The sequence below is a fragment of the Magallana gigas genome, chromosome 7, assembly GCF_963853765.1.
Source record: "Magallana gigas chromosome 7, xbMagGiga1.1, whole genome shotgun sequence".
Taxonomy (NCBI): domain Eukaryota; kingdom Metazoa; phylum Mollusca; class Bivalvia; order Ostreida; family Ostreidae; genus Magallana; species Magallana gigas.
In genome coordinates, this window is record NC_088859.1 from 39,196,444 (window position 1) to 39,222,696 (window position 26,253).

General features: G+C 33.9%; 1 protein-coding gene across 3 annotated transcripts; it reads left to right on the top strand.

Moving 5' to 3' along the window:
* The first annotated feature begins 178 nt into the window (after positions 1-178).
* Positions 179-25,877, top strand: LOC105322388 (heparan sulfate glucosamine 3-O-sulfotransferase 6). Of its 3 annotated transcripts, none has more exons than XM_011421065.4 (2): positions 179-1,226; positions 3,822-4,528. In XM_011421065.4, exons 1-2 carry the CDS (start codon positions 700-702, stop codon positions 4,438-4,440), a joined length of 1,146 nt encoding a protein of 381 aa, XP_011419367.3. In that variant the 5' UTR covers positions 179-699; the 3' UTR covers positions 4,441-4,528. The 3 variants fall into 3 exon arrangements, with proteins under 3 accessions (XP_011419367.3, XP_065921258.1, XP_011419366.3); XM_066065186.1 differs by lacking the exon at positions 3,822-4,528 and adding an exon at positions 24,420-25,877 and having other exon boundaries at positions 231-1,226; XM_011421064.4 differs by lacking the exons at positions 179-1,226; positions 3,822-4,528 and adding exons at positions 19,852-20,871; positions 24,420-25,877.
* The last annotated feature ends 376 nt before the right edge of the window (positions 25,878-26,253 follow it).

Here is a 26,253-nt window from a genome sequence, read left to right on the forward strand (position 1 = left end):
TCATTAACTTTAAATAGCGAATCAGTATTATATGTAGCTAAAAATATGTCTTATCTGAAATATATGTAAAATATGCCGTAAAAGACATATGTGAATGAAAACGGAGAATTTCTTGAGAGGGCACTTGTTAAATTATGGTTAAATGAGATGAAAGAAAGACATTTATTGTTACTGCCTACAAGAGGTTCGTCCAATCGCTTAGCTAGTTAAAGCCCCCCGCTCACAGGAACTTGGAATCAATATCATTACAGAGCAGAGGTACCGTTCCCCGTCTCTCTATCGTAGAGCCTCAGAATGGTGGGTTTATCAGCACCGATTCCGTTATCAAACACAACTACCAAAGTGTGAATGGGGATCAAGGTGTTAGATTGCAGCGTTCTTAGTCTGATGATCGGGCGACCTAGGTGTGAGGAAACAGATATACCACATCACAATGGGTTAAATTTAGTGGTATGTTGATAGCTTTATATACGGACAGCCAGGTGTGAAATAGCTCAGTTCCATGCCGATTCTTTTCTTAATTGTAAATAGAATGTTTAAAACAAAATTGCGTGTTACTACGATCCGTCATACCAGGGACGAGATGCTGTCTTTGTTGACCTTTCAATAACATTGGTATTTGAAAACTTTGGCTAGGGATTTTCACACAGTATTTCCTGTGGAAGAAATGATCAACTCAAAGTTAAACCAGAAGATAATATGATCGGCAATGCATTGAAGACTGTCAGAAAAATCCGAAGAAAATCGCCGTGCTCGTTTATTTCCGCTGGTTTAGTACTCTTCCTAGTGTGTTTTCTAGGTTTCAATGACAAGTTACTGTCCCATGATGCTTGGGTTCCGGCAAGTTACAGAGGCCATCTATCCGGATACCATAACAGGGACCTGCGGACCATTTTCCTCGGTGGCAATGTTAGTCGATTGCAGTTTAAAGGAACGGACAATGGGAGAACGGCCCATAAACTTTTTAATTTCAAGAACGGACGAAATCTGACAGCAACAACTGAATTAAATCTAGGAAAAGTCTCGAGCCAGACCGGCAACCTGTATTTAACGCAGACGGACAACGACAGAAAGCGACGGCTTCCGCAGGCCATAATCATAGGGGTCAAAAAAGGCGGGACCCGGGCCTTGTTAGAATTTCTCCGTGTCCATCCTGATGTCAAGGCCACTGGTCCGGAGCCACACTTCTTTGACAAACATTACCAAAAGGGCCTGGATTGGTACAGGTAGGAATTTGTTTGTATTCTATTCGCACATTGCAATTTCTAAACGATTTTATCGATATGTTTGATAAATGTTTAGCGTAGTTGTAAATTTCATTGAAAGTCTTTATTTTTGTATTTGAAAACTTTTGACCATAATCCCGAGAATAAATAGAAACTTTCGACCGAGAGCGAAATTGATCTTTTCACAGACATTTAAGATTACGCTCGGGCGGAAAAACCACATTTCCATAAAACTTGAAGGGTATTTGATTGATTCATTCTGGAATCCGTTTTTGTTCAAAATTGTTTTCATTTAAGGTGAAAATATTTTAATGATAAACAAGAAAGTCGTCAAAGGATTATGTGTAATATCGGGGATTCTACGTAAGGAAAATATTTAGGTTAAACCTTGCTGATTAGACATTCCTAAACATGCTATATCTTTTAATCAATTTATAAATGTTGTGATTTTTATCAATAAACGCAAAAACTGCTAGGGAGAAATAACTTGATTCAATAAAACAATAAACAAGTACATGTACATTGAATCATTTTAAATAAACCAAATCAGGAATCGTACAAAATGCACCAAAATTAAATTTAAAAAAAAAAAAAATAACTTTGCCTATGTTTCGGAAACAAAATGCAAAAATCTGCACCACAGAAGAGAGCAGTTTTAGGTTATGACTAAATTGTAATTTCACTTATCTATATATAACATTCCCTAGTTATGTGATGATATTTTACTTTGATTTTTGGCTTATGCAAAATGTATCTTCTATCATAGATTTTAGTAATCCATTTGGGTTGCCTTAATACATGTATATATAAAAAAAATAAAGAAATATTTTACTCTACATCAATTGTTGTTAGTAAGGATATCTCATGATATTATTTTGAAATTAACGTTGATATAAAAAGTTTATAAACAATTGTGTTATGTAATTGTGAAGACAAATCAAAATGTAAAAAATTCCTCCCGTTAGTAGATGCATACTCATAGATGTATGGTAAATAACTAAGGGGACCAGGATTCCGTTGGTTCTGTGATTATGATACTTTAGCATTTACAAACTGGAAGTTGTCCTTGACCCCGGGCTCAGATACCGACACCGTGTATAGTCCCTGTAATTACATCTTGTTCATCTTTCTCCTGATTAACTTATCCAATCATCTCCTACTTTACACTCCATTACTCTTTCTCGCCTACACAGTACTCAAATCGCTTATTGCTAAAGGATGGGAGAGGTTTATATTTCCCTTTTTTTGAAAAAGGAATAATTGTATTAAAACATAGGAATGAATGTTTGATATTTGCATTTTTCACTTTTGTAATCTAAAGAAGCGTTTCAAAAGTAAAGTTTTTGCCGTATTATCGATGGACAATCTGTTCCACGTAACATTGATATCAAAGCCATATATATTCAAGTTCTGCTCTATCGCGGATTTGAATTTTTATTTGTAAAATCTATTTAAAATCGTGTTTTACATACACCATAAAAAAAAGGCGATTGAAATTTCGTGTGTTTTATCAGTAGAAAAATATAACATAATCATCCAAAAATTAACCCCCAAAAAATGTTATTTCCTGAGTTTGATTGGAGCTTGGTGTAATATTTAACATCAGCTGTCAAGAGCAGCAAGTTATGTTTGCAGCAATAAGAGAAAGCACATTCTGTGATAATTGCTCACACATGAAAAGCTAATGTGTCATTCTTTATGTCAAAAGAGATATTTCTTTACCAGTAATCACATCTTTACTGGTACAGCGCCGGTTTATAAGGTGTGCGAGAGGTGATTCTTTGCACATATCTACGTAACACAGAGAGAGAGAGAGAGAGAGAGAGAGAGAGAGAGCGAGAGAGAGAGAGAGAGAGAGAGAGAGAGAGAGAGAGAGAGAGAGAGAGAGAGAGAGAATTTTTCTGGGGAAAACAACTCTCCTAGAATGTTATATCGTTATCCAATTATGTTGCATTCTTACTAATTGTGTTTAGTGTTACAGATATTTAAACGTTTAAATGTGGGGTTGATTTCCTCAAAAAAAATCTCAATCAATATCAAATCAGAAAAATATATTCGAGCAATTAGCATCCTAACAGCAGCATGTCCAATGTTAAAAAATGAAGATTCGTCTGCAGTATTTTATTGAGAAAAAGAATGATTAGAAGATCGTAAAATTACCAAGGGTGGTTGCTTATTCTGCAAAACTCGATCAACTCAAACAATTTATTCAACAGCGAAAAACAGTTTATGTCAGAATTTATACAGGATGATGGAAATAGAGAATGGTTCAAAGCTTCAAGAAGCAATTACTGCCTCCAATGAAATGATATACACATGGATAACTTTTTAGTATCCTGACGGATCTTCCCATAGCTCTGGCATCTACGTTAAACATGAAATGATTTATAGTGCAAACATTATGAGCTTACATAATTTTAATAGTTCTGTGTTTCTTTTTTGCTTTAGAACGTGTCTCATTTTTATAAAAAAAAAAACCAAACAAACGTAATTTTACAGCTGTTTCCTACAAGTTATGCTAAAAGAAATCCGATTATTTAAATCGAAGAACATCTCATGTAAATTTTACTAAGAACCATGTTTCGTTAATTTCAGATCCCTGATGCCAGAAACAATGCCTAATCAAATAACTATTGAGAAAACACCAAGTTATTTCATAACAAAAGAAGTTCCGGAAAGAATTTTCCAAATGTCCAACTCTACCAAACTTGTACTAGTTGTGAGGGACCCCGTGACTCGGGCTATATCAGATTATACCCAGATTCTCAGCAAACACGGCAAATCCAAGTCTTTCCAAAGCTCTGCTTTTCTACGAAATGACACAACTAAAATAAACATTTCGTGGATTGTGATCAGAATCGGTTTATACGTCAAACATTTGGAGAACTGGCTATCTGTGTTTCCACTGAAACAAATTCATATTGTTCACGGTGAAAATTTAGTGACAAATCCAGGCGAGGAAGTGAGAAAGGTCCAGAAATTCCTGGGCTTAGAACCGGTTATTACCGACAAACATTTCTTTTTCAATGAAAGACGAGGTTTTCCGTGCATAAAAAAGAAACTGAAACACAAACGAGGACACTGTCTGGACGAGAGTAAAGGGCGACCCCACCCACGCTTCCCCGAGAGTGTTATGTCAGCCCTCAGACGCTTCTATCGTCCATACAATGAACAGTTTTACAGAATGACAAATATAGATTTCAACTGGACTTAGGGCCTTCACCTGGTATATCGAAATATTTGGTTGATGTGTGACAGAAGTTTTACGGACCTCTACTACCATAACACTGAGGGCCATGCAGGTTTGTGCTTTCTGATCATTTAAATCTTGCATTTACTAGTATTCGAAAAAATTTCTCAACCAAATTAATGTAAGAATATGGTAGACATGTTTGGAATGACCGTGTGCTGTTCACCTTACACCTTACATGAAGGAGGCTGGATGATCAACAAATTAACCATCCAATCTTAAATTTTCAGAAATGATCTTGAAAGCTATGAAATTTTATTTGATAATTTTTTCATTAAAAAACTTAGGCTTTAAAATGTGACCCCCCTTATACTTTTATTCAGAGCTATTCTTTTAACGGAGATCAATTTAGTCTATAAATGACCACGACCACCCAGCCATCTTAAGAGCATATTAACGTAAGAGCAACTAGCTCGACCGCTTTTCAGATTCGCTAGTACGGGTCTGTTTCTTTTTTTCGCCATGAAATATTCTCTGTGTATATAGATGTAAATGTAGATGTTGAAATCAAAATCATGATCTATCTCGGTATTTTATTTTACAGAACAAAATTGTTGCCCGTTACCAGGTTGGACCCTAACTAACCGTGCAAGAACGCGCGTGGCAGACCCGACTGCGGGGTGCCCTCAGACATCAGATGTTCACGGTCAATCAGCAGTTCATATACTGAAGAGAATACTTCATAAAACTGATTCAAAAAAGGAAAGCAATGTGTGAATCAACATAACAGTCGTCATGGGTGTTCGAAGAGAAAACAGATAACAATCGTGAAAACCTGAGAAACAATGTGTTTAAGGAAAATGCCAGTTTTAATTTTCAGTTCGAGTCAGACACCAGTGTGTGAAACAAGCAACTTCGTCGCTTTTTTTAATTGTATGCGGATCGTTGACGTGAAAAAGAATGAAAAAGATTTATTCACCAAATTAAATTCAAGCTATTTAAACTATTTAATGACACACCGAAAAGGTTATCTGAGCTATTTTTATTGAAATCATTTGTAATACATGCAATGTTTCTTTCCCAGATCGATAAAACTAAAGTCAGGTGACGAAGATAGTTTTTGTAGTTTTATTTTGCAATTAATGTTTGCAAAGAAGCGCAATGCTATAAAAACCAACCGTAATGAGAAATACATCCATGTTTGCGTTTCAGTCAAACAGAAATTTTAAAACGACATTAATTAAGCTTTAAAAAACCATAAATATTGAATCTTCTGCATAGGAGTTTTATTGCCTGATAATCGATGGTAACCATTAACTATGAAGTGTTTGGAGTAATTATTGAAGTGTTCTAAATCGTTCACAGTTACTTAAGTAAAACTAAAATCTATGGCAAAAGGCCAAACGCAAGATTTTTCAGCATTTTGGTTAATATGAAGTGTCTTTAACAAAATTTCGCAAATAAACACACTTTTCAAACAAAATAGTTTCTCGTTGAAGTAGCGATGTCAGACATATATATCATACAGCTGGTAACTGAAATCAAGCGAAACAATGCCATCCATTATCATAAATATTTGATCTTGGTAAACTAAATATTGCGTAACCCCCGTCAATATGGATGGTCACTTCAAGTGGAGGGTTATGAACATCGCCGATACTTAGCTGCTCAAAATTTCTTTTGAAGAGTCTCTCTCCTTTGAGCCATATTCTAATACGCTAAGTGGCACTAAAAGCAAACAATCAATATTTCATAAGTCGTTAGATTAATATTTGTATAGACTTTAATAAAGTCTTTCAGAGTTCTCTCAGCAGGATGTTTGTCGGGTAAAAGGAGGGAATCCTTTAACTGAAGATTTCTGCATTGAAATCATTGACTTGCTTCCCCCTTTTATGATTGGCCTTTGCATGCTGTTATTCAGCCTTGATATAATTACTTCGAACTCTTTCACTGAATGGTCCATTACGGGTTTCTATACCCTAATTACAATTATAATGGCAGTAGAAAGTAATTAGATATCAGTATCTTGGTTATTAAGTAAACCTTAAATTAAAATATCTTTAGATTATTCAAAAACATATAGTATTCAAATACTTGATGTAATATCGTCGTAACATCCCACCCTACATCATAATTACCCAGTATGCCACGCAAGATACATGCGATTGTAAAACACCATGCTTTTTGTATCTATCAGAACTCTATGAGATGTGTTTTACTTCAACGTGTCTAATTTGAATTAATTTCAGTTTGAATATATTGGGGTAATTAATTATAACCTTTTCTAATTTTTAGGGTTCAAAGACTCCGAAACACGCATTCCTCCCGATAATGATGACGTTGTCGCTAATAAAGATTTAACAGCAGAATTTAAATCAGCTGGTTTTAATGACATTGTGGATAAATACAAGAATTTGGCCCATGCAGCTTGCGAATATTACAGTCTTCGGGGCAACATATGTTGCACTGTGACTGTGACAAATAGTTTAAGTTTAATCATTAGAAATAATTCCTCCTTTACAGGTTTCAAAAGCAGTATTCAATCAAACCAAACTAAACCTCCGTCCTATTTTTGCTTCCGCAAGAGCCGACTTAACATCATACACACAAAACTTAGACATAACTGTATCTTAAACTTCGGCCTTCTCAGGAAAATAACATTGAAAGCCCTAATTGCCAACTTGGATCACCAGAAGATTCTTATCATTTTTTTTTTATTTAAGAATTATACCAATGCACGAAATGAATTGTTTTCTAACCTTCTGAATTTAAATCAAATTAACATTATTGTCATTTACTTTTGTGGGGAGATGAATCTCTGAGTGTCAATTTAAACCAACGTACATGTATTTTTTAGCTGTTCAAAGATTTATCAGAGATTGTGGCAGATTCTCATAATTTCAGTCTTAATTCCTTGACCAAATTCAAACAGAACTGTTTTTAATACATGTGCGTTTGTTCAATAATTTAACTACTCTAGTAATATCTATTTCTATGTACCTTGCATTCTAAACTACGATACAGTTGTAAATTGTTATACTAGGTAAGAACCTCGTAAATTGTAAGAACTTGTGTTCGAACCTTTTGTATATGTTTATGCTCAATATGTTCAAACACAATGTGCCAGAAGGTTTTGGTGAGTGATGCAACTTAACGCTTTATACAAACTTGCTCCTCAAAATTTTAACTTTTGGGAGATAGAGGACATGTTCTAACTCTGGGGCTCAGCATTAAATACAATGTAAGGAAATCGATGTTCAATCACCTTTAATACTTTTTTTCACATGTGTCAATATTGGTTACATAATATAAGGTAAAAAAAAATCGCCATTTTAAAGAAAAAAACCCCGATTATATTAGGGGATTTAAAATTTACTCATTTAATAATCTACTTTCTTCAATTAAAAAAAAATCTGTTTAATTCCGATTAAAAAAAACACCTAGAAGGATATTTCAAGAAAACTAATCTTTTCCTAAACCAGTAATGTCGGAGTAATGTCGGAGAGGACTCATTTCAATACTTTTGCGTTCATTACTGGCTTATATAAAGATCGAAAAATTTCCCCACCTGCTTACAACCTTCAGGATGTCTTCCTACAATTGACATTGGTTTGTCATTGGAGCTCTACTCTCGTGCGTGGCCACTACAAGTTTTGTTCTGAATGCAAATTATCAAGCTGCCTTATGAAAATAATAGAAAGTGTTGATATTTTTAAAATATATTATATAAGATTAAATCAAATTTCTGCAGAGGGTTATTGATATCGGCTGTATTATATTCGGAAAGGCACTGACTCTTTGATTTCTTTTGAATAATGTTATGTAATTTAAAGGTAACGACAGTGACTCAAAATAGCATCCTTTGTCCACATGTAAAAAAGAACAGTCATTTTCAACATATCCGGTTTTTGATTACAGTCTTATTTTTTCTTCTAGTCAGATTAAATCATACAAAAAGATCACATTTAGAAATTAAAAAAACAACTCTAATGGTATAGTGATAAGTTCTTTAAATAGAATTGCTATTAAGATTTATTTAACCAAATACATTAAACTACTAAAAGTCTAATATTATTGATTACTAAACTTATCTATGTTTAAAAAATTGTTACAGATAATTTTGAATAATTTAAATGTAATAAAATGTGCGCGTATGTCATGACCACACCATTTTAGATTCATCATCAATCTCTGTTCTACACAAGATAAATTGAAAATTACACAACAAAATGGTTAAAATCAAATATAACAATGCTTGAAATGCCATAGATTCAGACTTAAATTGACAATATGCCTTTACCTGTTAAATTTATTAATACGCATGACAGTATCAACAAAAAATTCCCTCCGATGTTTGAGTTGAAAAAAGGACTGACATTTGAATCGTTATATTATCATGGAGTACATGTACTCCTAGTGCTGTTCTTTAACAGAAATGTGGTAAAAGTGATTAAATAATCCTTCCAGTCGTAATATCTGATCAAAGGGCAAGGATGTGCATTCTCACGCCACCTAGCGTGTTGTTTTCTCCTTCCGTAGTTTTCTGGACTTACGAGAGGCCCCAGAAATCTGTACGGTTTAGAATCAATATCCATAAACCAATGCGAAACAACAAGATACCACAAAGCCACATACCATAAATTATACAAAGATATTATATACACCGTTGTGAAGTCCACAAGGTGTTGCTTATATTCAAAGAATCTTACAGTGAAGGTTCTACCAATATATGAATCGGTTTTTTTAATGTTTTATATCAAATTAGTACTGTTTGTAAATAAATGAGTCTATTGGATTTGTACTTAATGGTTGAAATGCTCTAAGATTAATATTTGATTGTGCGAGTTGTGAAGCCCAATACCGAGAGTGTTATTACGAAGAAATACTGTAATAAAGAAAGAATCTCGTTCAGATATATTCATCAGTTTCTATCTATGGAACATTCTATGGAACTGGTCGATGAGCAGACAATTATACATGTCTTAATTTTGACAAGAAATGAGACAGTTAATGGAAAGTATCTGATTTTTGTTCAGACTTATAATGCCAGATAGAGGTGTACAAGATATTTGTTAATATTGATACAAAGTTTCCAATCATTAGGGACTGTAAAAGTCTAAAGTGCATCAAATAATTAAGAAAAAGAGTTATTACTGTGCGGAGATTTGAACATTTATTGATTCAAAAATCCTCTGTGACCATAATTTCAACGTAGAAATACACATCAAACACCTTTGGCGGCTCCAATAACGTTTTAAAGTTATCCCATGGTTCCACAAACGAAACGTTCAAAATGGCATCAAATGAAAACTAGAAATTCTTTGAAGATATAAAATCAAATAATTTGATAAATCCGCGCTTAAAAATTGGAAAATAAAGAAACCATAAAAAAGCTGTTGTTTCCCGATTTCCATGGAGAGATATAAAACATGGATAGATCCGTAACTTTCCGTCATCATACTTGATTAAGATGTACGACGAGAGACAGCTTCAGAGAAATTATTCATGAGTAGTTTTGTATTCCCATCCTTGGACTGGTTTCTCTGTCGTAGTTTGGGGAAATAAGGTTTAACTGAACCCTTTCAGGGCAAGAATACTAGTATATTAGATCAGTATGTCATTGCAAATTACGGTAACTGCAGGGAAAATTTAAAACTACATACATTACATGATCTACAGTGTATTTATTTTCAAAGTTTTCACTTTGGGCATATCCGAAGCATTATCATCATTAAATAAATAACTTTATGGGTTGTAATGGTACCCGGTAAATTCTCTATCATACAGAAGTTTAAATAAGCATATCTCTATATAGCGGTGTTCATCAATCTTTTGTAGCTTTTTTGCATCCGTAAAATTAATCAGAATGCAGGCACTCTGGGGGAAATGTAGGTTAAATTTTCTTTTCCTTTCCCTTATTCCAGGTGATATAAATTATTATAAGAGCAAAACAGTGAGCTGTCATGGATTTTTTTTTATCTCTCTATCTTTTGTCCGTATAAACTAATACACAATAATGCACAAAAACCCACCTGACGCCATATGCATTTCAAAATTACAATGAAAGCGCTGTCATTTATTCAACGCCGTAAAGATGTAAAAAGGTACGAAATCTCGTATCAATAACGATAAGACACCACAGAGAAGGGGATGCTCTATGATAGATTAAAACTGCAATTGCAAGAATAAAGCCAAAACATGTACCTGTAATGCTGAAAGAAAACATCTTATATGTTGAATAATGGCGGATTATTGACTCAGAGTTGGACCAAAATCAAGCATTTTGTTTCGAAATTTTGGTGAGTAAGATAATTTTCCAAAACTCGACAATAAATTTTTTAATAAAGACTTTAAGAATAACTGTTTATGTTTGGTTTTTTTATTTGTTATTTAGTGAACATTTATAATTATTAATGCTGATATTGGTAGATAGATTCTTAAACAACCCTTTCATGTATATTGTGACAGTACCAAATTGTATATGATCACGAATGAGTGATTTTATCCACTTGGAAGGTATTGCCAAGGATGTGGACGTTAAGAACATTTGAATTGAATTGAACATATTTTATTGAATAAATCAAAAGGATAAGACACAAGTTCTAAAACTTAGATAGTCCTCTCCTAGTAATGAAATTTTATAAATATTGCCATACATTGAATATATTGAAATATTGAATACACATAAATATACATGAATAAACAATCTACTGCATATATAATATCACCTTATAAATTTAAACATTTTTTGAAAAACGACCACATTCACTCAAAAAAATTTGTACTGTCTTGAAAATTTCAGTGTTTTGTATATTTGTCAACGAATCATCCCCCCATAATAATAAATAAGCATCTATAATGTGTACGTAACTTAATGTCAATAGCTTATTCATTAGAGAATTCCGAGCTCTTGTATACTTTTTACAGACAAAAAACAAATGGTATGCATCTTCTGATAAGCCACACGAACAGTTTGGACTGGCTATTAAGTTACAGCGGAATAAGTCAGAATTTAAAATACAGTTGTGTCTCAAACGTGTATGTGTTATGTTTAAAAATCTTTTTCCAAATGAAAGATATTTCTGGGGCTTTACCGTATCATTGTATAAACATTTTTTGAATATTTTAATAGAGGTTGCCTCCCTTGTATTAAGACTTAAGGCATTCCATCTTCTGACAGTATCAGGAATAAATGATTTATTAAATAGTTCTAATCTAAATTTTGGAACAGAATAATCAAGAGAGTTTCTAGTTGTGTACCTTGAAACACTGCCTCTTGTATATGGTACAATGTTTTGTATGTAAGTAGGTACTAAGTTATTGTGCATTTTGTACATAGTTATTAATTTAGCTCTATTTCTTCTGTGTTCCAAAGGTTCCCAACCTGTTTCAAAATAAATTGAATTTCTTGAAGCAAAACTTGTGAGCCCAGTTACTATTCTTCCGGCATTTAATTGAACCTTTTCCAATTTTTCTATGTCCATCTGTGTGCAACCAGCCCAAACTTCGGCAGCATATTCCAATTGTGGTCTAATAAAAGATACATACATTTGTGATAGAATATCCCTTGAAACAGAAAATTTTAGCTTTTTAAGTAACCCCAGTTTTTTGTAAGCTTTTTTAACAATGTTATCAATATGTTCTGACCAACTTAAGTTTGAAGATAACTGTATACCAAGATGTTTGTGTTCAGTAACATATTCCAACTGACAATTTTCAAAAAATAAATTAGGAAAATGATGTACATTTTTCAAATGGAAAAATACAGCTTTGGTTTTCTGTGGATTGAATTTCAACAACCATTTTTTTGACCATTCATCTAATATTCTGAGGTCATGATTAAGATTTTGTTCAATAACATTAATATTATCTGAGCATTGTTGTAAAGAGTTGTCATCAGCATATAATCTACATACAGATATCATATTTTCAGCTACATCATTTACATACAATAAAAATAATAATGGCCCAAGTACTGAGCCCTGAGGAACACCAGCTTTAACATGGCCTACGGAAGAAAAAATATTTCTATACATAACTTTTTGTGTTCTGTTGCTTAAATAACTCTCAAACCAATCCAGCATGTTTCCACTAATTCCATACATATTTAATTTGTAAATTAGACCTTTGTGCCATACTCGATCAAACGCTTTTGAAAGATCACAAAACACCATACAACAAAATTTGCCTTCATCAATACTTTTAACAATCGAGTGGTATATTTCTAATAGTTGATACATTGTAGAATGACCTGGTAAAAAACCTGCTTGATATTTGTAAAAGAGATTCTGCGAATGTAAATGATTGTATACATGTTTGAAAATAATTCTTTCAAAAATTTTGCTTATACAAGACAAAAGAGAAACTGGCCTATAGTTTGAAGTGATAGAAGGGTCATCCTTCTTAAATAATGGAAGAACATGTGCTAATTTCCAACATTCTGGAAAAATTTTGAGTGATAATGATTTGTTAAATAATATGCAGAGTGGTTTTGAGATGGTATCTTTACATGATTTTAACATTTTGTGACTGATGCAATCAGGACCAATTGCCTTGTTAACTGGAATGATAGATATGATATCTGTAATCTCTTGCTCTTGTATTCTTATTTCTGAAAAAGAGTTATTAAATCTACACCCTCCTATAGTTGGAAGGTCATGATTGCTGTCATCTAAGAAAGTGATAGATGTAAAGTAATTGTTAAGTAATTCAATCTTATCAGTGTCTGAAAATGCATAACCCTCCTTGCCATTGTCCATGGTATATCTTATAGGTGGGATGTCATGTGTTAGTTTAGTGTGGAAACAATCTTTCAATAACTTCCAGTATAATTTTTGATTGTTTAAGCTAGCATCCTTAAGATGAGAGTCTATATTGTCATAGTAGTTTGCAATTGCATGTTTCTTCATGTTATTAACCTTGTTCCTTATTCTCCGAAAAATAACCCAATCAGATTCTCTTCTTGTTTTTTGTGCCTTTTTTCTTAACCTATTACGAACTCGCAAGGTTTTTCTAAGAAGAGAATCCATCCATGGTTTATCATTCGGCCTTATAGTTACAGTTTTTTCAGGTATGCAGTGATGAATAAAAGAAAGGAGTTTGTTAGTAAAATTTGTTGTGGCCTTATCTATGTTATCTGTGTCATCAATGATTCTACACCAATCACATTCAAGTATGAGTTTGTTTAAAAGTTCCATATCTGCATGCTTGTAATCCCAAATTTTGCGTTTATATGCAATGTTTGTATTTGTTTTCTGATGAATATAGATATAAGTTGCCCGATGATCACTGAGAGCATTACATACACTTAAAGTACCAGAATCATGTACACATATATTTTCACTAATTATAATGGGATCTATGAGGGTATTTGTGTTGTGTGTACTTCTTGTGGGTTCATGTATAATATTTGTCAGTCTATAGTTGTTCATTATTGTATGTATCTCATGTGAGTTATTTACCTTTAAAAAATCAATATTTAGATCACCAAGTATTACAATATTATTAGAAATATCAGTAGCCTTTTCAAAAGACCAAGACAATTTTTGCCAAAAAGCACTACTAGAGTGTGGTGGACGATAAATACAGCATACTAGAAGAATCCCTTTCGCTTGTGGTATTTCTATCCAAATAATTTCAGTATCAGAAGGTTCTAAATCTTCTCTACGGTTCGCCTTTAAAAAGTTTGAAACAAAAATCATTATTCCACCACCATAGCAGTTGCGATCTTTTCTAAACATATTATTAAAACCCTCAATGAACAGATTTTCATTTAAAACATTTGAGTCTAAATGAGTTTCTGTAAAACATAAAATATCAAAATCATGCACTAAATACATTAGAGAGTCAATCTTGTTCCTAATGCTTCGAATATTAAGATGTAATATATCAAGGGATTTTTCAACAGAAGGACCTGGGTTTGTCTCGATGTCACCAGACAGTAGAAGAATAAAAAACATGAACAGCTGTGCAAAAAAATTAATTCTAAGAGACCAAGAAGACAATATTTTGCATTGTTGTTTAAAGATATTACATATAAACAGCAGAAAGTCTAACATGTTGACAGATTTGGAAAATCTGAGAACAGACTTCGAGAGTATATTATGACATTGAGTATAAAAAACCCCCACAGCGGCACGGTATTGTTCAAGAGAGTTACCCATTGTCTAATATGTAAGTTAAGTAGAGTCCATAGATTAATTTACATCTGTACCGCCAGCGTAGAGGGTATGAAGATTTTACAAGTATTTGGCAATATACAAAGTGTGTCAATTCAAAGGAGCAAAAAAACAAACAAACAAAAGTTACACTAGACAAAGTGCATAAAAAATATAAAGAAAAGTGCATTAACTCCCACAATATACATGGTGGAACTGGGAGATAAATTGTAGAAATAGCATGGAAAGCGGGTTGTAAACTACCGCTGTATCTAGAACTGTTGTAATATTTACATACACATATCTGGATGTAAAAAGTGCATGCAATGCATGAAAGAACAAAATAACATCCAACTATAATATGTAGATGGTGAAGACGGTGTGACAATAACAGTAATGTGAAGATAAAACTAAACGTGAACATACTTTGCGTGAAAACACGGGGCATCCTTAAAGTTGGTAGAAACACTGCACTGATGTTTTTAAACGAAAACGAAAGTAAGGAAACGTTGAAACGACCACGAATCAAGCGTCTGTAAAACTCGGGCACGTGTGAGTGTTTATAAACACAACGAAGAGTTTTGTAAGTTTACGACATGGGTGTTGACGCTAAGATCTATCCCTCTTCGTGGTTGCTGTCCGCGTTATCCTCATGGAAGCACTCCAGATCCTCCAAGGAGTTAATGATGACCTTCTTACCTCTTGGACCGCTGAGTTTAACGTAAATGCGTCCATCGTAGGTCCAGGTACTGTCGATCTTCTTCTTCTTTACAAGGTCTCGAGTTTTCCCATAGAGTTCGGAACGCCTGGTAGTGAGGGCTTCATTTATGAATATGCGGCCAGTTTGCTTTGAAGGGTTGTTGTTGTATGATTTCAGGTTTTTTTTATTGCCGTACACTTTGGCCCTATCTCTGTAGCTGGTGAATTGGACTATGATGTCGCGTGTTTTCCTGCGAGGGTCATATTTCCCTACCCTGTGGGACCTGGAGATATCCTTAACTGAGATTTTCTCTGTGTTTTCTTTAAGAACAAGATTGTTGAATACATTAAGTGCAAGGGTGTCAGTGTTTTCGTTTTTCTCTTCAGGTATGCCTGTTATTTTGAGACAGTTTCTTCTAGAGTATTGTTCCATTTCGTCAATTCGTAAATAAAGATCACTGAGTTCATTGCGTAATTGTGTTACCTCTGTAACAAAAACTCCAGCTAGAGCGTTTTTGAAATTTTCCTTATTTAGAATAAGGCTAATGGCTTGTTTGAATTCGTTTTCATCTGAAGAAATTGAGTCTAGCAGGTCATTGAGTTTACTAAGATCAGAGGACATGTTGAAGCTGCTGTTCTGTCTTTGTCTCTTTAGTGGATTTACATCAGCAGCATTGCCAGAGGCCATTACGAAGTATATATACGATGTATAACACAATGAAGACTCAATGAGCACAAAATAATATAGTGTAAATGTACAAACGGGCAGTGAGTAGGTGTTCACAATGGCGGCATTGGTGTCTTCGATCGAAGTAGTATCAAATAGATTATATTCACAGAACAACTCAAATAACTAATTTGTGTGCCCGATATGTTTCTTTGACTTACATATTTTCACTGACCAGTTTTTTTCTTGAAGATCTGTCGTAAATCACTCATAGAAAATACTTTTATCGGAGCCCCACGAAGACCGTCCTGTTTACATTCTGACGTCACTAACCAGAACATTTGACTAGTCCTGATCATAATTTCACGAATAGAATCACAACCATAATCATTTTGTTTAATTTCGTTGAAAAGGTTAAATACACACTTAATAAAGCAACATGACAATATGAACTGCCGTTGCTTTCCTGTTGTATTAAACAGTGCATCAGGGTTGATAACATACATTTCAGCAGAGAAATGCCGCTCATTTAAACAATAAAAAAGTTTTTGAAGCAAATTGTTCATAGAAAATGGGTATTTTTTTATACAAAAAAGATTGATTTAGATCGATTAGATTGCGATTTGGCTTTGAACACAATCGAATTTTTTCAGAAATAAGGGATAAAATAGTTAATAAATGTAAATATAATGTATATTGCAATGTAACAAATAAAAATTGCTGTATATTGCTATTATACCGTCATACATTTCTTTAATCGATAATATCGATATTGCAGTCAGAACGATAAAGTTGGATCGAATCTCGGAAGGAACACCAATGTCCAGATATGGAACTCTACTCCACCAATTGTTTAAGCTTTCAAAGATGCAAATAGGGCCAATTTGAAATATATATATATAAATGAGTATTTTTTATTGACTTGAGTTGCATTGTATACGAGGTTTGTTTGTTTATTCTAGCAGTTCAGGAGCATGTGTTTATTTATCATTTGTTTGTCACAAGTTTTCAAAATAATATATAAATTTGTCCAAATTAAGTATGAACAAAACATAAGGCAGCCATATCTAATGTTAAATATGTACCTATGATATAGTTACATGATCAATATGTTTGTTGTAGGATACATTTGTAGTTGTACATCTTGCTTCTCTTCTCTTTGAAGCGAGAGTCCAAAGTATAGGGAAGTTTATTACCAAGAAAAAAAGTTTAATTTGATGATATGGGCCAATGTTAGTATGCCCCAATAGAGATTTAAATCCAGTAAGATTTGTATTCATCCTCTTAGGATTTTGCAAAGAATTGGCAGTTGGAAAATACATTTAGAGAAATGGTTTTGTGTTGTAAAAGATTAATTAACCGAGGAATTTACACTAATTAGCTGCACTTGACTGCTTGTGTATAGGCGGCTTGACGCATTAACTACCCTGGTACTTATAATATAAGTATAACATTGTTTGTTTAAAAAGATTAAATGTTGATCACATGTTTTATTTCTTGAAAGCTTCTTACGTCGTAATGCTGTTTTAATCTCATTTCAAGGCTGCAACCTACTAAATGTGTCCTAAGTGAAAGTTTTTCGAATGGAATCTACATGTACAGAATACCTGGCGACCCATGTGGAACTCTATGTTTCTGGATTATACTCTTTTAACTCTTTCTTCCTCTAAATAATGTTTGTCAATACAATTGCCCATACTATATTGAAACAAAATTGCATCATATCTATTTTAGCAAATCTAGCATTTTGGGGGTGTTTTATATAGAAATACATCGATAATCTATTCTTTTAATTTAACATGTCGGGGAAAAAAATCAAATTGTTGTTTAGATTTTCTTTAAAATCATGTTAAACTTGATGTATCTAAACAGCCGTAATGTGTATAACGTTTTAGCCATTTGTATCACTTGATCTATTCAACGAAACATAAAAACTATTTTGGTAAGGACCTCGTAAGTTGTTAGAACTTGTTCGAATCATTTGTATATGTTTATGCAATAAAATATGTTCAAACTCACATATTTTCAAACTGAAACAGATTTATGGTTGTGTATATTTTGATACAAAATTATGTACAATACGGCGCTTACTATGACCACAAATTCTGTGACATTACTTCGGGATTAACTCTTGTAATGGATATTGTCTCATAAATCTAAAACCAATTCAGCTGCGTATATTTTACATTAAAAAAAGTTCGTTTATTTATAATCTCAAAGGAATAAAAATGTAATGACCAAGATACATAACATTTAGTTAACTTACATCTTTTATAATTGATGACAAAAGTCGATGTGTCACACACGTGTAGGTTAGTTTATTTTCAAATGCTTTTATTAGCCGCCATTGTTGATTTTTTTTTTGCTTGCTGCATGACCCATGAAATGATCGAATCACGTCTTCTGTCGGGTAGATTTCAAATAAATCCTCTGTAAGAGTGTGTATTACTTAAAATGTGACAGCATAATTGATACCTGCATCTTAAAAGGACATCCTTGTCGTTCCGGTTAGATCAGATGTTGGCCTACTGTTCCATATCCATAGAAATACAAGCCACTGACGGGTGGAAATCATGACTTCTAACGCAACAATGGGGCGATTTTGATGGTAATATATCGAAACTAAGGTGTCAGCTTTGTAGGTTTTTCCAACTCTGTTACTTTGCTGTCTATCTATAGAAACATTTTCATATTTCTACATCTTCCATGTTTCCATCATATTCAGATGGGAGAAACATTGAAAATGACCCTCTAAATAAGGATCATAAGCCAACAGTTATGTCATTCGTTTAAAATTAAAGCAAAACCATAGATTAATTTGCAAATTAAAACGGCAAAAGATGTCATAAACAGGGCGCGAAATAAATTTTTTAATTACCAGAAATTGGTATCATGCGATAAAGCTGCATCGTTTGATATCTAACGCTGTTACCTGTCACAGTCATTTATCTTTCTGGGGGTGATAACGGTCCCCTGGATTTGTGCAAGGAATGCGAAGTCAACCTGGGTCCGAAAGCATTCACCCCTAAGCTCCTGGGTTTGGTAAACATTAATTTCTGTACCCACTCATTATTCTATTAACTATGAAAACCGCTAACTTATTTATCAAAATCACGCTTTAAATTCCATATGATTTATGAACATCTACAAATTTCTTTTTAACTATCTTGTTATTAGGAAGCCTGAAATTAGGACGAGTAAAGGCTAAGGATATCTATGTCTACTTCACTCTTAAGTATCGTTATCATGAAGCCTCAAATCCTATTGAATAAAGTGATGTACACCTTATATTTACTTCATATCACAAAACCCCGAAATCTCGTCGAATTAAGTAGTATATTAGTATAAGTATGTCTACTACATCTGATCCCACACAAGGTATATAAAACTATTTCTCTATTTTAGAAACTGAAAATAGATTTTAACCTGACATTTTCCAATTTCTATAAAGAGGTTTTAGTGTTGCAGGTGTTATAATCGCAGTATTTTATGTTTAACCGCATGGCTTGTTTTGAAAGAAAACGAAACCATAATTGGAAATCGTAATACATCAAAACACTATTAAGACATACATATTTTTTCTTGATTAAAATATGTCCACGAACGACAGATTCTATCACTTTAATAATACTGGTATACATGTACCAATTGATGTGAGCCTATATTCAGTATTTATACGCACTTGTATTTTTGACGACATTCCAGCCAGTAAAGGGAAATATTTAAGCTCTCGATTTTTCAACATAAGACTTTGGTTTAAAGGACAACAAACTGTAATGGCATTTTCCGCCAGTTTGAACATCTTGTATGTATCGTAACAGGCTTGGTTTATGTTGATGTTTTTTAATAAAAGAGGGATTTTCCGAGCGCTGCTTATCGCGCCTGCCTACCAGAAGCTTTCGACCAATCAGACTGAAATCTGGATCAATAACTCCAGAGTGCGTATACTAGTCTGTCTGTCAAATAGGTATCCCTATCGGAGTTATCAGCAGATATTTGTTATCGTACAAAGTATAACACAAGGATCGAGGTGTCGGGTTCGTATTTTTATGTTGATACACAGTTGACCAAGGTGAAAGAAAACAGATATAGGAGATTCACAATGGGGTGAATTAGTGACAGTGCAGGGAAACTGAGAGCGGGCACCCAGGTGTTAAATCGCTGTGTTCCGTGCTATTTCGTTTCTTAATTATGAACAGTGTTGTTTTGGAATTTTTTTCACTGAATCGTTTGACTAGTGAATAGAAATCTGTGCACTTTCAAGAATTTCAACTGGTTATTTATTTAAAACGAAACCAATTGTTTAAACCTCTTGAATTTGTTTCACAAGTAGTGGCAGAGATTGTTGTGGTCTACATGTAGTTGACAATGAGAGGATATGCGGGGTTTTACTTTATTTCGGACTGCTAGAATTTGCCGCAAAAAAGCATGGAGTCATGTTTTGTGCGCTGGAGTATTAATTTTTACTCTGAGTGTTTTTACTTTCAATACCCCTTTTCTTTCTCAAGCCGGAAAAACTGCCTCAAAATACTCGGAGGAACTTCTTTATTCAAAGTTTCCAGATTTTAGACACCACAACAGGAACTTACGGAATATTTTACCAAACGACAATGCCCAATTCCATCGGCTGAAGCATATTCATCGGACGGGAAAATCCCTTAACAAAGCACACAGACTTGCAGCTAATTGGAACATTACTTTGACATCTGAATTAAGCCAAGCAGAAGTCCCGAAGGAAAGCGAGGAAGAAAGTTCTGTCGAAGGGGAAAGTTTGAAGAAACGGCATCTCCCACAGGCCATAATCATAGGGGTAAAAAAAGGCGGGACCCGGGCCTTGTTAGAATTTCTCCGTGTCCATCCTGATGTCAAGGCCACTGGTCCGGAGCCACACTTCTTTGACAAACATTACCAAAAGGGACTGGATTGGTACAGGTAGGAATTAACTGGGTGGAGTAGTTCTTTAAAATATCCAAGTGTACCCCCAACCCAAAGTTAAAACAAAATTACGGACGTTCATGATGTATCGGCTGAATATTAAGTAGCATGGAGTATTTGATTATTTGTAGTCTGTTTGATGTCTTTCTGCCATAAGCCGAAGAATAAATACAACTTTCTTTTCAAATAAGTGGCTGCTATTTTCGCAGGTCTTTCGGATTAATGTAAAAAATCAATTATGCCCCATTTGACGTTAAAGATCCCCAAACAAGCATACAGGGTGGTAATTGATAACGTTTTAGTTAAGAGGCGAGTGTTAAATGTTTTTGATAGAGTATCTGAAAATAAAGATATGATAGGATACTGTCATTGGTACCCATATTGTGAGTATCCAGGTTTTGTCTATCGACAAATAAGTACTCGCATTGTTTCGGTCGACAAATAGGTACCCGGATTGTGTATCTGTCCAATGCCCGGGAATTGACACACAAAAGTAACACAACCCACGGACAAACGAGCTGGAACATCTAGTGTCAGTAAAACGCATTAAACTTTTAACCCGTCAACTTGTTTTAAATTCTCTGTAACGTTACCCTGTATCTGAATGTAACGTGTTACCGCGCGGTAATTTATGACAGCAGACGTCAATTTTCAGTACCTGATACCCATGTACCTGCCCGTGTCAAGTTTGCTCGGGGGTCAGTGTTAATAATTTCATAAAACCCTCTTTGTCAAAGGGAACTTAATTCAAATGAAGCCGTACGGATGAGTAAATTTTGTAAACACCAAACTTAACACATTCATAATAACACAGATATTATTAGCACTTTTTCTGGCACCAATACACAACCGATTCGCCTCCCTGCCTAGGAAAATACATACGTCAAACGTATCTATAAGTGTCATCACAGGGTTACAAAGCAGACGATACTGAACATTAAAGAAAAAGATAAATTCATAAAGTATATCTCATATATATACAATTTCTCTACGAAAATACCGGTTATACATCACAAGTTTCCCCAAGAGATCATGCACACTTACGTTGTTAGAGTTTCGAACAAGCAACCATTGGTGTATTTTGTATGGTTGGCGGTTTACATCTATATCCTCTCTGCTTTGTATCTAATAATGAAACATGGCATAATCAAAGATTAATAAGTACATTTTTGAAAGAGGGGCGAAAAATTAAAGTTTATATGTAAGAGATACTGTGTATTGAGTTCTCTTGTAGATGTATTTACTGACACTAAATGTTAGTCGATAAAAAATATCATCATTCTAAAATCTTACAAACTGTGCTTGATGTTAAAGGATTGAATAAGTGCGTCGGAGAAAAATGAAATACACAAAAATCAGCTTTGGGAATTATTTAAAGGCATACAGTTATTATTTCATTGATATCTAAATTACTGGTGTCTTGGTAGCTGCCGGATTGAGTGCTTTGAGGCATTGCATGTGATCAGCTAATCCATTAGTGGGAGCTAACAATAATCCGTAGAGTAAGTTTGTATTAGTTCTGATTAATCACTGAGATATAAATAATGTTTCAATCCCCCGATCGATATTTTATGCTTTGAATAATGTAAAAACCCAGTAGGATATGAAATCGTTGGTGACAGAAATTTTTTGACATTTTGTAACATTTACGCAGCATCCATGATTTGCGATGCTTTTGTCTCATTCATATACTAATGCAGATTAATATACTTTTATGGCATTAAAACAAGTCGATATTCAAATAGATTTTATTGTACAATAGTTACATGACGTTTCTTTGTATATTTTAACGGTATTTGCGAGGATACCATTGGTTTTGTCTCATCGCGCATGAAAAATACCATTTGTAAAAGCTGTCAAAGTAAAGAGAAGTGAAAATAGGATTTCACGGATCCATAAACTCATGACTGCTGAAAAAATTATTAGCTTTTTTTCCCAGTCGCGGAAAAAGAGTGGTCGACAGCTGCCCAGTGAAAATGTTTGAGATAATTACTCACAGATGAATTGTCGATACATTCATTTAAAAGCGGAAATTATATACAGCAGGTCATCCCCAGTGCTACTGTCGACTAGTAAATCTTTTTTTAATCGATGAATATGAGAGAGAGAGAGAGAGAAAGAGAGAGAGAAAAAGATTCATTGATTCGAGATTCTAAAAACACCGAACATAACTCCCAGCATTAGAACATCCGGATTGTGTCCAATTTATACGGTCAGTGCGCTTTTCAACTTCCGGTTTCGTTTTCAGTATTGAATTCTTAATTGAGTACAATAAACGAATATCAATGACCAAAATAAAAGTCAAATTTAGTGCTTTGATGAAGTATATTTTCCCTAGTGATAAACCGAAATACACGTAGTTCATATAAAATTACCTCGTTTAAACACGAATCAAAAGTAAATTTGAATTCTTCAAACTTATTACGGTCGATATAAGTTTGATTTTTAACTACCTTTTGACGTAAGTATGGATCTTACAAACGGAATAGCCCATAACATTAACTATAGTGATCACAAACGATCAACGTTATTTGCCCAATTCGCTGAATCTTTAGCATACCCTTCTCTATGCCAAATGTTTGACTTGAAAGATGCAAAGCATTTGATGTTGAAGCTGCCTTTGATTACTCCAAGATCTAGATATTTAACAGTTCGCATCAATTACCCTTGTTGATGAGAGTCTTCTTGTGAACTTTGAATATTTGTTACAGATTCAAAACAGAGGCAGAATGTTTACATTTAATTTGTAACTTAAATAAGACCCTCACTTACGCAGATCTGAGGCTAATTTGGTACAAACGTTTAACCCTTGTGTAAATATCCTCATATCTGACTTTCAAGGTGTAATTATTCTGAAGTAAGTTCCTGTCTTATCATTTTATAAGTTTTACAATAAACGACAACGTCGGGTGACAACGGGAGTCTATCGATTAATCAGAAATAATCATCTATTTACTGAGAGTTAGAGGAGTCGGGCACGTTATAATATGGACGACACATTATATTTCAAAACAATGAGTTTCATATGTACCACGTAAACGGTATTTCATCAAATTTGTTCGCAGATTTAGTTTGATAACTACCGTTTACTTCGGTAATTTTACCTATTTCAGGGGCTGGTTTTTACTCACTTCCAGGATGGAAAATTAGCATATTTCAGTGATTTACAAATTAAGTATTCTGTAGCATTTTTTTACCTCACGGTACTTGTGTTACATCAAATTTATAGGTTTCAGAAAATCAAACACTCTCTATGAAAATTTGCAAGGTTTCAAAGTACAGACGCACTTTAATTCAACTGGAGTTACCGGTATGAAAGAACGAGTACAGCTATATTTTGGGGCTATTTCCCAATCTGTACAAAAAAGTTTGAAAAGAATCCAAGCATCTTATAGGAATTACAGTCTATTGTTGTTAATTTACAGCTTGTGTGTTTTAAAGCGTTTTTATGCAATACACATGTATCGAATTACTTTACAATTTACAAGTTATATGGCTTACTATTGTAATTTACATAGTAATTAATATCTTTTGGAATTTTACAGGAACTTGATGCCGGAAACGCTACCACACCAGTTGACCATAGAGAAAACACCAAGCTATTTCATCACCAAAGAAGTCCCGGCTAGAATCTACAGAATGTCCAACTCTACCAAACTTGTACTAGTTGTGAGGGACCCCGTGACTCGGGCTATATCAGATTATACCCAAATTCTCAGCAAACACGGCAAATCCAAGTCTTTCCAAAGCTCTGCTTTTATACGTAACGACACAACTAAAATAAACACTTCGTGGATTGTGATCAGAATCGGTTTATACGTCAAACATTTGGAGAACTGGCTATCTGTGTTTCCATTGAAACAAATTCATTTTGTTCACGGTGAAAATTTAGTGACAAATCCAGGGGAGGAAATGAGAAAGGTCCAGACATTCTTAGGACTAAGGACTTTCATAACAGAAGACAATTTTATTCTGAATAAAACCCGAGGATTTCCGTGTATCAAGAAAACAATGTCTAGCAAGCGGGGACACTGTCTAGACGAAAGCAAGGGTCGTAAACACCCGATACTCCCGGAAAGTGTGATTGCCGCTCTCAGACGTTTTTATCGTCCTTTTAACGCCAAGTTTTACCGATTGACAAATATCAATTTTCACTGGACATAGAACTCATTTAAGCCAAAGAATATCAAGATGTGCTATTTTGCCGTTTTCAAAGACGGTCGAACACTAATTTTTCTGTATCAGAAAGCCCGTCGATGAACTTAATTAGCAGAATGGTTTGTCAGTCATTTTATAGCAGTTGATGATAGTCTTTCATTATATTTTGGTTCATCAACGTTTTCCTTGATTGCAGAACCCAAAAGGTCAGATGTTAAAAACAACAACTGTAATTGTTAAAAGAAGTTGATTGTGATCCAAGTCATAAATCTGGCAGTTTAATGACAGTCATGGCTCTCCGTAGAACCAGAATATCAAATATTGATATACCAGTCAATATTATGAGTTGGGCTTATTTCGAGCGTCAGTGATTTTAAGATTTTATTGTTTTATTAATCATAAACTCTACAATCAATCCACGAAAAGGAAGGGTAACAGTACGATCGTGGCGACAATAATTTTATGTTTGGTCAAATACTTTTCCTGTTGTTAGACATATACAAGTACATGTGGCCTACCAATGATGGCTCCTTTCATTATTTTTCATGATCTACGTGTAGTACTCGTCTTATTATTTTTTAAAGAAGTTTTTGCAATGGGGGTCGTTATATTTAAGAAATAAAATGGTTTCAAAAACTTTTAATATTGAATAATCATTAATGTTGGTGGTGGAATTACTACGTTACCTGACCACATACAGTTTGCTGAATAAAAAAAGTCCACCCCCTGGTAGTCCTTTTGTTTGCGAAATGTGTTTTATCAACACCGGGACTGCAGCAATTGTGCAGATTGTTCCATTATATTTGCAGGGTTTTGAAATAAATTATTAAATGTTATCAACTCATTTTGTTTGAGTTTCGCTAGTTTTGATTTTTTTTGGTTTAAACAATATTCTGCAGCTACCGACTAAAATATGACAAACTATTTAGTTTTTAAAAATCAGCAAAATTCATATAAAATTGTTTGGGGGAGGGGAGTGTAATTGTATAATTTTTATATTGCAGGTGTTTGCTATTTGTCCCAAGTGTTTACCAACTACATACCGGTATGTAATAGTTATTCAAATACAACTGTACAACATCTTATCTTTAAATATCTGGTTTTATTTCAATTCTATTATATGCACCAGCAAAAGTTAAATTAAAATTACTACTATGTGTATCAATACAAAACGTTCTGTTTGATCTAATAAGTCTCAACTTATATGGTTCAGAAAGTGGT

Excerpts from the sequence above, each read along its gene's own strand:
- LOC105322388 (XM_011421064.4), top strand. The coding sequence starts at position 20,318 with ATGCGGGGTTTTACTTTATTTCGGACTGCTAGAATTTGCCGCAAAAAA. Across the intron at positions 20,872-24,419 it reads AAGGGACTGGATTGGTACAG|GAACTTGATGCCGGAAACGC; the intron begins GTAGGAATTAAC and ends GGAATTTTACAG.